This window comes from Heterodontus francisci, chromosome 3, assembly GCF_036365525.1.
Source record: "Heterodontus francisci isolate sHetFra1 chromosome 3, sHetFra1.hap1, whole genome shotgun sequence".
NCBI classification, from domain to species: Eukaryota; Metazoa; Chordata; class Chondrichthyes; order Heterodontiformes; family Heterodontidae; genus Heterodontus; species Heterodontus francisci.
Window position 1 is genome coordinate 50954446 of NC_090373.1, and position 13212 is coordinate 50967657.

Genomic DNA, 13212 nt, shown 5'->3' on the forward strand with positions numbered 1-13212 from the left:
CGAATTAGGAGCAGGAGTAGGCCATTCAACATTTTGAGCCTGCTCCGCCATTCAGTAAGTTCATGGCCGAACTGATTACGCCACATTTCCACCTACCCCCAATGACCTTCTACCTCTTGCTCATCAAGAATCTATCTACTTCTACCTTGAGAGTATTCAAAGACTCTGCTTCCACCGCCTTTTGAGGAAGAGAATTCCAAAGACTCACGACCCTCTGAGAGAAATAATTTCTCCTCATCTCTGTCTTAAATGGGCCACCCTTTATTTTTAAGCAGTGACCCCTAGTTCTAGATTCTCCCACAAGGGTAAACATCCTTTCCACATCCACCCTGTCAAGACTCCTCAGGATCTTATATGTTTCAATCAAGTCGCCTCTTACTCTTCTAAATTCAAGCGGATACAAGCCTAGCCTGTCCAATCTTTCCTCGTAAGACAGCCCACCCATTCCCTCCCTTCATGACTGCCCTGCCTGCCAATTGACCCAATCGTCCTTGCTCACTCCCTCCCTCCTTCCCTCCCGACTGCTCTCACTCCCAGCCCAACAGCCCTGCCTCCTGAGCAGATCGCCCTCCCAGCGACAACAATCGCCTTCCTTCCCGACTAATCTGACCCCCTCCCTCCAGACCTGACCACCCAACCTGATCCCCCCCCCCCCACCTTTTATCAGCTTGTCTGAGGCCCGCTACTAGCGTCAGAGCGACCTGACCTTTGAGCCTTCTTTGCCAGTGAGCTGCCTGGAGATACCCATTTAAAAATAATTTCTGTGGAGCCAGGAGAGCAGCTTTTCACAGTATCCTGATCACTAACCAGGCATGTTGCTGCTCTAACCCTCTCCCGGGACTTACCTAAGGACATCAGGCCAATGAGAGAAGTGGCCATATAGTGTCACAGAGATGTATTTATTTTCACTTCAGATTAAAAACAGTATACCTTTAAGACAGGGAGAGACATTTTGGATTTCTGAGGCACAGTGTGTCAGCTGCACCTGCTCCTAGGCCACAGCAGGAGAGAGAGGTCACATGGTATACTGTAATAATTTAACTGTGTGTAAAAACTCTCTGAAACCAGTTTTGAGAGACCCAGCGAGGTGTGCTACTGAAGAAAAGAGCTGTCTATTTCTCAGCAGAAATTCGACAAGGAGCTGCAGGCCGAATTAAATGCTTAAGGTGGAAAAACTCTTTGAAGAGACCATTAATATTACTGAAATAAAGTTTCGACTGAGAGACTGTTGGTTTTAAAATTCAAGTAGACCTATTGCTGTGCTCATCATTGAAAGAACTGTTTGATGCCTGCTGTAGCTGAAGTGGTTTGAATACCTATCTACGAAGAGACTGTTTCATCAAATTCATGTGGAGACTTCAAGTGGCATTTGATTATTTTTACATTAGAATACCTCACCCATCAGGAACGTAACCCACAAAGACTTATATGCTAGTTATTTACTTATTCTTAAATAGCTAATTTTTAAAACAGAATTTTTTTAAAGAAACCAATTAACCCTGATATTTGAGTGTATGTGTGTGAATGGGGGAGTAAGGTTAAAATAAGAAGTTATATGGTCTTTAGACATAGGTTTATCTTACTAGTGTTTCAGATTTATTTTTAATAAGTAGTTAATTTGTTGTTGTCTAAAGATACCTGGTTTAGTTTGTTTTATTCTAGGAGTTACTAGAGTATTTAATCTGGCTGTTTTCCGGTTGGGTGAGAAAACTTCAATAATATGCTGCGACCTGTAGAGTGATGGGACTGAATTGACAGTGCATTGCTCCCACCTCGGTCATAACATATTAATTGGGTGTTTTGTCTGGGGTCAGATTAATTGGGGGGCTCGCATTTGGAATCATATTAATTGCTCATCTCTGGGACAGCATATACATTGGGGTCTTGCGTCTAGGATCATATTAATTACTCTTGCGTCTAGGATCATATTAATTGGGGTGCTCAATTGTCGGGATCCAAATCTAACGCGAAAGATGAAAAAAATAAAAGGAACCAGATTTCTTTTGCAATAAGGTACAGTCTATTCATCGGGATGTCATTAGCAGTCACAGCAGAGTTTGTGGGAAAGGAGAAGATGTCCCTCGGTGACTTGACAATTTTAACTAAGAATAAACTAAAAGAATTGGTGGCAAAATTGGGATTAGAATTGAAATCAGATGCCAAAAAAGCAGTGATAATTGACCTAATAGCCCAACATCTAAAATTAGAAGAAGAAGAAGAAGAGGTACAAGAAGATAATAAGTCGGAGAGTGATGCAGTCATATTAGCTAGGATTCAGTTAGAAAGGGAAAGACTTAGGCTTCAACAGGAAAGAGAAATAGCAATAAGAAAACTTGAATTGGAAAAAGACAGAGAAAGTAAAAGAGAAGAGAAGGAATTTAGGTTGAGAGAGATGGAACTAAGACAAAAGGGGTAGTCTTGACTCCAGGGAAAATTTGGGTCAAGAGGAATCTGAATTCAGCCCAGGACCCAGCGAAAAGCTGTTTAAATTTATACAAGCTTTTCTTCAGTTTGAGGAAAGGGACGTAGGGGCATTTTTCATATCTTTTGAAAAAATAGCCAAACAAATGAAATGGCCATAGGAAAGCCGGACACTGCTTATGTAGAGGAGGTTGATAGGCAGAGCTCATAAAGTTTATGCCATGCTTCTTGAAGAGGTTTCTGCAGATTATGAGATGGCAAAAAAAGACTATTCTCGCTGCGTATGAGTTAGTCCCTGAAGCTTACTGTCAGAAGTTTCAGAACATCCAGAGATTGGCTGGGCAGACATATGTAGAATTTGAGAGGGTGAAGCAAATTAATTTTGATCATTAGATACGGGCATTAATGATGGAAAACACATATGAGAACGTTCGAACTAAAAATTCCATTCCTTCAGTAGTGAGAACTCATGTAGATAACCTGAAAGTTTTGAAAGCTAGGCAAACAGTGGAAATTGCTGATGATTTTGAGCTTGTGAATAACCCAAAACCTTTTGTCTGTCACCTCCATAAACCCAAAAAGGATAGAAAGTAGGAGAGTGAAAGGAAGGCAAGTAGCTAGGTACAAGGAGGAACAGCTGGGAATGCCCCAGGATCAGCTCCTCAGGCCAGAAAGGAAGGTGCTGAGGGTAGAAGTGACGTTCACAAGCCAAAGTATTATCATTGCCACAAAATGAGTCATCTTCATTCAGAAAGCTGGAATTTGCGAGGTAAACCCATAGGACTTATTGGGGTATGCAAATCTAATGCAGAGGAAAAGATTCTGACTGAGAATATAGCAAAGGGGAAAGTAACTCCATTTCCTTTAAGTGAGGCAGGAAAACCTATCATTATATGCAGGGATACAGGAACAACCCAAAATTCTTGCTGGGGAAAGATATAATGCTTCCACCAGAGTATGCCTTGAACGCTAAAGTTTTAGTTAATGGAGTTGGCGGGGAGTATATACCCGTACCTTTATATAAAGTACACTTAGAGAGTGACTTAATATCTGGGATAGTAACTGTAGGAGTTGTCGACAGTTTGCCAGTAGAGGGAATTGATCTACTCCTAGGAAATTATTTGGCCGGATCAAAAGTATCAGTTTCTCCTATAGTTACAGAGGAACCAAGTGAAGTTAGAGAAATGGAACAATTACAGGAACAAGTTCCGGGAATATTTCCTGCGTGTGTAGTCACCCAAGCAGTGGCTAAACAGGATCCATTGATGGAGGTAAAACTGGAACGACAAACAGATGGCTAAGTATCTAAAACCTTATTTGGATATTTAGGTAATCCAAATGAGATATTTAACAGACCTTCTATACTTGCAGCACAGCTAGCTCATCCAGAGTTATACCGAATAGCACAGGCAGTTCTGACAGAAGCTGAGGCGAAAGGAGCTCCAGAAGGCTATTATATGGTAAATTGTGTTTTGAGGAGGAAATGGAGACCGCCTCATAGACCTGCGGATGAAGACTGGACAGCTGTTGAACAAATTGTGGTACCACCTAAATATCGCCAGGGATTATTAAGGTTAGCACATGACATTCCTTTTGCAGGACATAGGGGAATTCGTAGGACCAAATCATGTATAAGACAACATTATTACTGGCCAGGCCTTACAAAGGACATAAAACAGTTTTGTAGGGCTCAGGAACACCTTAAAACATCCCAAGCCAATATGAAAAAATGGGCAGACAAGAATGCAAAAACCTGGTCTGTTTTCTTCTGCGAGTTACTAGAGTGTTTAATCTGGCTGTTTACCGGTTGAGTAGGAAAACTTTAATAATATGCTGCGAATTGTGGAGTGATAGGATTGAATTAACAGTGCATTGCTCCTGCCTCAGTCGTGATAATAGTCAACGATGTAAAATACTTGAGCTGCCTGTGGAGAGGCAACAGGTGTCAGCAACTCATATGAGAAACATTAATAAGGCCTGAAGACCAATTTCAGGGCTGGCCTCAGGCCTCACAGGTGGGCCACACATTGTTGGCAGGGCTTAAAGACTCCTAAACAAGCAAAAACCTATTTTTACCCCAAAGAGGACAAAGGGCAGAATTCTATTTGGATGGTACAGGTCAAGGCAGCGGCACTGGAAGCAGGTGCCACTGCTGCACATGCCACCTGAGACCAGCTGAATGCTATCACGCAGCGGCTTGGAGCCTGTCCAATTGGTGAGCGGGGTTGGGCAACAAAGTGCCAATGGTGGCATCACCTGACTGAATGGCAGGTGCTGGCACAATCTTTAAATGGATTGCCTCAGCAACAGTGCTCAAGACCCCTGTGCCTGAAGTGAACACCACTGCACCTGAAGTGAAGACCTGTGCACTCCTTTGTGTGAAGTGAAGACACCTGCACCTGAAGTGAAGATCCCAGCAGCCCTGTGCCTGAAGTGAGGACCCAACGAGTGGACTGGGAGGCTGCAGCCACCATGGCAGAGAGAAGACACTGGATGGCCCCATAATTTAGCAATGCATCTCTGCAGGTTTTCCTCCAGATTGCAATGGTAAGGCAGGAGGTCCTCTTTCACAGGGATGGCAAGAAGAGACCATGCAATCTGATTAAGTTAGCCTGGATGGAGATGGCAGAGGATGTCAGCAGCCGTGGGGGTCACTACCCAAACATGAATGCAGTGCCACACAACAGGTCAATGACCTTCTTCACTCTGCCAAGGTGAGTCCTCCATGCCATTCGCCTCTTTGGGCTTTGCATGTGTCAAACCTGGATGGTGTGCTAGACGGGGATGGAGTGAGCACACAGGCAGAGGTAAGGGGGTGTGGCAGCAACATATCCTTTCAGATACATGGTGGCATCTCAGTGACAGACAGCCATCTGTCCTTTCTGAGCCCCACCACATCACATGAGAGCAGACGTATAGAGGAGGCATTCAGGGGCTCCCATCATGGGCCAAAGAACTGCCACCTGCATAGTGCTCTGCCAGTCTTTGTGGGTAAACTAACGGAGTTTTTCTCTCTGCTTGCAGGAGAAATGGGCCCACAATAACAAAGAATGACCCAAGACTGGTGGAGGAATCACAGACGTCTGTATTCTAACCTCCTCAGAGGAGGCCCTGGAACTGACAGTTTGCAGCGTGGCCAAGCATTTGCTGATAGCGAGACATGAGTGTCAATCCAAGAGATTGAGTGAACAAGTGCAGGGGTGAAAAGGTGCATCTGGGTGACACATGAGACATAGTGCTCATGTGTCCACAACTAGACATATGAAGCTCCACATCAGGCATGGTCGGGATGAGGAGACGCGAAGCCCTGAATCACTAAATGTTTGTGTACTGTCATGTAGGTCTCTGTGTTCCTGAAGGACAATCAGCCACAAAGAATGGTGGCTATCAGTCCGCCTCTGAGCGGAAGGAGGAATCCACAGAGGGGGCACCATCACATCATTCCCTGCATCCTCCACCAGTGCAGAGACTCTCACGTTGGTGGGTATGCATTCGCAAGTGGATTCAGGGTCATAATCTGGTGAGCACATCACAGATGCACCCGAGCAGCTGACAGAGAGTGTGACAGCCAAGGCCACTGGCAGTTAGAGACTGTGGGACGCCTGACCCTTGCTGAGCCCTAGACTGATGATGTACCTCTGGAGTCATTGGCAACACAGCACCTGTTGCAGCTAAATGAACATCTGGTGTGGCTACCAGAAGCTAACGCACCCAAAGCCATGAGTGCTGTCATGTCTCAGGCATGTGGGTGCATGGCTTTCTTCATCCAGAGACTGGTGACCCTCATGGAGAGCCAGATCCAGCAGACCAGTCAGTGGATGCCAGAGAAGCGCACAGACATGCGTACCATCACCTTCTCCTCAGGTACTACGCAGCAATGGCAAAGCGAGAGGGGGACAAGGCTTCTGGAGTCTGCACTGGGTGCTTGTCCTTCTCAGGTCAGCAGGGAGGTGCAAGTGCAACTTGCAAAGGAGGAGAAGCAGCTGCCTTCGGCTTCTGGGAGGTTCTCTCAGGGTGCTCCGAGTGTGGACAGCAGCTCCTCAGTCCCTCTGCCAGTGACCTCTGTACTCCAGTAATCTCGATGACAGAGGAGGGTCCTGAAACTGTGCAGGAGCCCCTCAATGTCCGGACCCTCCAGGCTTCAGGCAGCCAGAGAATGGTTGCAAAGGTCACCCAAGGTCATGGGGCAGCCTGCTCAGCAGCCTGCCTCCAGGCCAGCTGCAAGTGAAGGGGTCACACCTTGTAGGAGCACATGTCAGCATGTTAAAATGAGCACCTGGACACACTCAAGGGTGTTTAGACTTTCTAGATGTAAAGCCTTTATGCAGTAGTGCCAATACATGAATGTCACGCTTACTGTTGCTAGTCGTCCATTCACCTCTTGTTGCCTTGTCAGATGTCATCTACAGCCTTGCTCACTCAATGGGCTATTAGTGTTGGGATAGGCCAGACTTGGGCAGCTCCTCAGCTTTATCAGTGTGCGCTGTGAACCTGGGCACTCAGCAATGGAGTGTGAACTGAATGAGACGACAGCAGGTCCGCATTAAAGTCTTTATCACACTAATATTGAAAGGACATCAGGGTCACCAGAAACATGAGATTGTCCTGACCCTCCCTTGTACGTCTCTCAATTCCCCTCGCCTCTGGTGCAAGGGGTTCATCATCCTTGGCCGCCACCTCCACATCTTCCCCATTATGCAAGGCCAGCCACGCCCTCCCACCACCCCCACCCCCACTCCACAGTGCTAGAACGTGCAGATCAGAACAAAACACAAGACCCTCTTTGGGACATATTCAAGGGCTCCACCAGATCAGTCTAGACACCTGAATCTCACCTTCAACAATGGCCTGATCAATGGTTGCTCGGGTGGAGCAGGTATTGTACCTCTCCTCTGCTACAGTGTGAGGGTTTCTCACAGGTGTGAGTAGCCATGTCTTCAATGAGGTGGCAGTGCTGTAGTGGTATTATCACTGGACTAGTAACCCAGAGACCCAGGGTATTGCTCTGGAGACATGGGTTCAAATCCCACCACAGCAGAAGGTGGAATTTGAATTTAATTAATAAATCTGGAATTAAAAGCTAGTCTAATGATGACCATGAAACCATTGTCGATTGTTGTAAAAACCCATCTGGTTCACTAATGTCCTTTAGGGAGGGAAATCTGCTGTCCTTACCTGGTCTGGCCTACCTGTGACTCCAGACCCACAGCAATTTGGTTAACTCTTACATGCCCTCTGAAATGGCCTAACAAGCCACTCAGTTGTACCTAACCGCTACGAAGTCAACCTCACATGGACTGCAGTGGTTCAAGAAGGCAGCTCACCAGCAACTTCTCAAGGGCAATTAGGGATGGGCAATAAATGCTGGCCTAGCCAGCGATGCTCACATCCCATGAATGAAAAAAAAATGGGTAGCTCTTGTCCACAAGAGTCCACCCCGAAGAAATGCTGTTGCGCCTGTGATTGTTGGAGTATGCTGGCGTCGTGGCTGCTTCTTGGGAACCATGCACACACCTGAAAGATTTGCTTTCAGTGGTTGCTGACCAGTTGCACATTGATGGAATGGAACCCTTCCTGTTGATGAAGGCCACTGGCTGGTCCGTGGGCGCCTTGATGGCCACATGCATGCGGGCTATCACACCTTGCAGCTGGGGAAATCCAGCGATGGTCCCAAAGCCGATGGACGTTTCTGCCTGACTGTCAGGTTAGTTCAATAGTGCCTATAGTCGCTGGCCCTCTTGAACATGGCATTGATCACCTCCTTAATGTACCAATGGGCTGTAGCCTGGGATATCCCACACATGTCCCCAGTGGATCCCTGAAAAGATCTGGGAGCGTAGATAGTGAGAGTCACAGTGATATGCAGGGCCACGAGCATTGGGTGTCCACCGAACCCCCCTGAGTCTCAGTCTGTCCTGCAGCATGGTGCATAAATTGTTGATGGCCTCCCTGGAGAGTTGCAGCTTTTGCTGACACTACCAATTGGACATCTGCAGATAATTGAGCAGTGTCTGGTGTTATGATCCCATTAGGGACCATTAAAGTTTAAAAAAAGAAAGTCAAATTATCCAGGTATTACTGACAGAATTATGCCACAAGATTTCATATTTAAAATATAAGAAACTTTACTGTACAAGAGTTAAACAAAGCAAACACTACGAAGTTAATGCTACAATTTGGAAACACTTAAATATTAAACTGAAAACATGAAGATGAAGATCAACTCTAAATCACAACAGAACACCTTTGTTTCACTGTTACTTCCATCCAAAGAATTTTTCCTATACGTTACAGGTTCTTGGGGGTTTGTTCACTTCTCTTGGGACCAATCCAAAGTGTACCACAGCTCTTAGGAATTTACTTTGATTTCCTTGATTTCTGAGCTGTCTTCCGAGATTTGAGATTCCCTGGGAACTCTTCCTCTAGCTTCGGCTAGGCAAATCCTCCAGTTCACCATCAAGAACTCACAAATCTGGATTTCCCAGTTTGAGTGTGGGCCTGCCTCATAACAGAAACACCCCTGGTTCCTGATAGCCTCTCTGCTCCCGAGCCCAGCTGCTTTCTAAGCCAACAGCTTTCCAAAAACTAACATTTCTTTTTCTTCATTCATGGAATGTAGGCATCGCTGGCTAGGCCAGCATTTATTGCCCATCTCTAATTGTCCTTGAGAAGGTGATGCTAAGCTGCTTTCTTAAACTGCTGCAGTCCATGTGGACTAGATACACCAACAGTGCTGTTAGGAAGGGAGTTCCAGGATCTTGACCCAGCGACAGTGGAGGAATGGCGAGATAGTTCCAAGTCAGGATGGTGTGTGGCTTGGAGGGGAACTTGCAGGTGGTAGTGTTCCCATGCATCTGCTGCCCTTGTCCTTCTGTGGTACACACTACTGCCACTGTGCGTTGGTGGCAGAGGGAGTGAATGTTTGTGGATGGTGTGCCAATCAAGCGGGCTGCTTTATCCTGGATGGTGTCAAGCTTCTTGAGTGTTGTTGGAGCTGCACCCATCCAGGCAAGTGGAGAGTATTCAATCACACACCTGATTTGTGCCTTGTAGATGGTAGACAGGTTTTGGGAAGTCAGGAGGTGGGTTACTCACCACAGGATTCCTTGCCTCTGACCTTCTCTTGTAAGCCACGGTATTTATATCGCTACTCCAGTTCAGTTTTTGATCAACTCCCAGGATGTTGATAGTGGGGGATGCAGCGATCGTAATGCCATTGAATGTCAAGGGGAAATGGCTAGATTCTCTCTTGTTGGAGATGCCATTGCCTGGCACATGTGTGGCATGAATGTTACTTGCCAATTTATTAGCCCAAGCCTGAATATTGTCCAGGCCTTGTTGCATTTCTACAGGTACAGTATCTGAGGAGTCGTGAATGGTGCTGAACATTGTACAATCATCAGCGAACATCCCCACTTCTGACCTTATGATTGAAGGAAGGTCATTGATGAAGCAGCTGAAGATGGTTGGGCCTAGGACACTAACTACCCTGAGGAACACCTGCAGTGATGTCCTGAAGCTGAGATTATTGACCTCCAACAACCACAACCACCTTTCTTTATGCTTGTTATGACTCCAACTAGCAGAGGGTTTTCCCCCTGATTCCCATTGACTCCTGTTTTGCTGGGGCTCCTTGATGCCATACTCAGTCAAATGCTGCCTTGATGTCAAGGGCAGTTACTCTCACCTCACCTCTGGAGTTCAGCTGTTATCTCCATGTTTGAATCAAGGCTGAGTAGCCCGGGCGGAACCCAAACTGAGTGTCAGTGAGCAGTTTATTTCTCAGCAAGTGCCGCTTGATAGCGCTGTTGATGACACCTTCCATCACTTTACTGATGATTGAGAGTAGACTGATGGGGTGGTAATTGGCCGGGTTGGACTTGTCCTGCTTTTTATGTACAGGACATACCTGGGCAATTTTTCACATTGCTGGGTAGATGCCAGTGTTGTAGCTGTACTGGAATAGCTTGGCTAGGGGCACGGCAAATTCTGGAGCACAGGTCTTCAGTACTACTGCCGGAATGTTGTCAGGGCCTGTTACCTTTGCAGTATCCAGTGCCTTCAGTCATTTCTTGATGTCACGCAGAGTGAATCGAATTGGCTGAAATCTGACATCTGTGATGCTGGGGACTTCAAGAGGAGGCTGAGATGGATCATCCAATCGGCACTTCTGGCTGAAGATTGTTACAAATGCTTCAGCCTTATCTTTTGCATTGATGTGCTGGGCTGCCCCATCATTGAGGATGGGTATATTTGTGCAGCCACTTCCTCCAGTTAGTTGTTCAATTGTCCACCACCATTCACGACTGGATGTGGCAGGACTGCAGGGTTTAGATCTGGTCCGTTGGTTATGGGATTGCTTAGCTCTGTCTATCGCATGCTGTTTATGCTGTTTGGCACACAAGTAGTCCTGGGTTGTATGTTCATCAGGTTGACACCTCATTTTAAGGTATGCCTGGTGCTGCTTCTGGCATGCCCTCATGCACTCTTCATTGAACCGGGGTTGATCCCCCGGCTTGATGGTAATGGTAGAGTGGGGGATATGCCGGGCCATGAGGTTACAGATTGTGGTTGAATACAATTTTGGTGCTGATGATGGCCACAGCGCCTCATGTTTGCCCAGTTTTGCATTGCTAGATCTGTTCAAAATCTATCCGATTTAGCACAGTGGAGGTACCACACAACACGATGGAGGGTATCCTCAATGTGAAGATGGGACTTTGGCTGACTGACTAAAAGCCAACTCACTGACTGTCTCAGCAAGCACCCAAAAAAAAGACACCTGACCCCAAAAGACAGCTCCCTAGTAACATCTTTCTCCATAGCATAGTGCTACATATGGGATGTCCCAGATAGCAATTTAAACTAATTATTTCTAATTCCAAATCTTCCTTTTGATTCCTAATACCCCCATGAATAATTAATATTGCTAACAATGACAGAGCCAACTCTTCCAGATGTATTGGTTCCGACTGGCCAACTAAATGAAACCACCTGTGATTTTTTGTTTTCACCTCTCTAACTCTGTCTCTGTAAGCACTCATGGAGAGATTTTTGAACTTTAAATCTTAGGTGGTCTGCAACCTTTTGAAATTCTTACAACTACACATTTAATTTCTCAAAACAAAAAGTGACCTCTAAAATATTAATACAAACCATGAACCAGGTGATCATATCACTGGTAGATTCTCTCCCGCAGTTAGGCCCTTCAGTCAATTGGTTTGCCCCATCTTCCAGCGGCCGGCTATTGTCGTTCCCCTTTGCGCACTTCTCCAGTATGCCCACTTGGAGGCCAGCCCTCTTGCTGTTCCTGCTGTGGACCCGTCGGTGCCTGGTCCTCCCTCCATCTGCATTCCTCCTCCTCCTCCTCAAGGGTGACCATGATGACTGGGTGGATCAGTTCCATGTCAGGCTGTCTCTCCCCTTTCTAGTGCTATCTTTGCAGTCCACCTCCCCAAAGATCTTCCCCTTGCTATTCCCTTGGGAACAAGAGCCACTGCCCCTCTGTGTCCTTTGTTGAGCAATGCCCACCCTCTGTTACTGGCACCCTTAATATTCTGTGACCTTGTCTGATCTACACCTTCTCCTTTGTTATCTCTTGCCCACCCCCACTTTACTTGATTATAACCTTTCACATTTCTAATATTTGCCAGAAGTGTCACTGACCCGAAACGTTAACTCTGCTTCTCTCTCCACAGATGCTGCCAGACCTGCTGAGTATTTCCAGCATTTCTTGTTTTTATTTCTGATTTCCAGCATCCACAGTATTTTGCTTTTACTTAAGCACATAACCTGGGCTGACACTGTCAGAGGTGCAGCTTTCAGTTGAGGGCCTGGGTTCCTCATGACTTCTACTCATATAACAGCAGAATCTGAGTGGAATGAGATGAAATAGCACTAAAGATTGCTGAATTTTAAGTGTAAGTAAGTTACAGGCATAACCGCTTTCTAAATGCGACCTATTATGCTGGTTGAAAAATCCCTTCACCTGAGGCATTCCCCACACACAAAACTGGCCATGCCAGCAGTTTGAAAAGGTGAGTTTTCACTGATTGGGCCCATTCAGAAGTTTCATTGCATTGTACCCAGACACTTGGGCAGACACCCGCAGTCATGTAAATCTAACCTTCGGCACCTGACCTGCTGTCAAAAGTCAGTCCACAAGCCTGTTTCTTTAGCTACAGCAAAAGCTTGGAGCAATCAATTTAAAACTAGTTTAAATTCAGTCAACTGATTTGCCCCTTGCTCACAACACCTGTGACCAGCCAGCAGTCAATTGAAGCTATGATAATGTGTCCTGTTGTACTGCAGTAACTAGTTTATTCAAGACATCAGTAACCAGTAATCAATTGTAACTACAGGTCCTGCTGCTACACCAGACAAAATGGCGCATTTCCTGCTCAGGACAGCGATTAAATTGTAAAAGATGCAAAGAGTTTACAGAGGGAGAGAGAAAAGTGTCTTACCTTGTGATCTTCATACTCACTTTGAAGGGAATTTTTTTATTTCATTGCCTTTTATATGAGCCTACACCAGCCCCACTAGGCTTTACCAGCCTATTCCAGCCACAAATCGATTATGTTCGATTATGCTGCTGAATTGTGCTGATTCATGTGCGATTTTATATTTGGGCTTATGCTAATGATTTTGAAGTGAAACATGGGCATAACTTCACCTTGGCAAAACCAACGCAACTTCCAGCACATTTTGGGCTTATTTTTCAAATTGCATACCGAGTGAAAACTCCACACCGAGATGTTAAACTGAGGCCTGTCTGCCCTCTCAGGGGAA

General features: G+C 45.9%; 1 protein-coding gene across 1 annotated transcript in view; it reads left to right on the forward strand.

The window, feature by feature from the left end:
• Window positions 1-6140: 6140 nt before the first annotated feature.
• Window positions 6141-13212, forward strand: part of tpo (thyroid peroxidase) — a 135282-nt gene continuing 128210 nt past the window's right edge. The window contains exon 1 of the mRNA XM_068028488.1: window positions 6141-6285. Coding sequence (XP_067884589.1) covers window positions 6141-6285 — 145 coding nt within the window. The remainder of the gene's footprint in view (window positions 6286-13212) is intronic.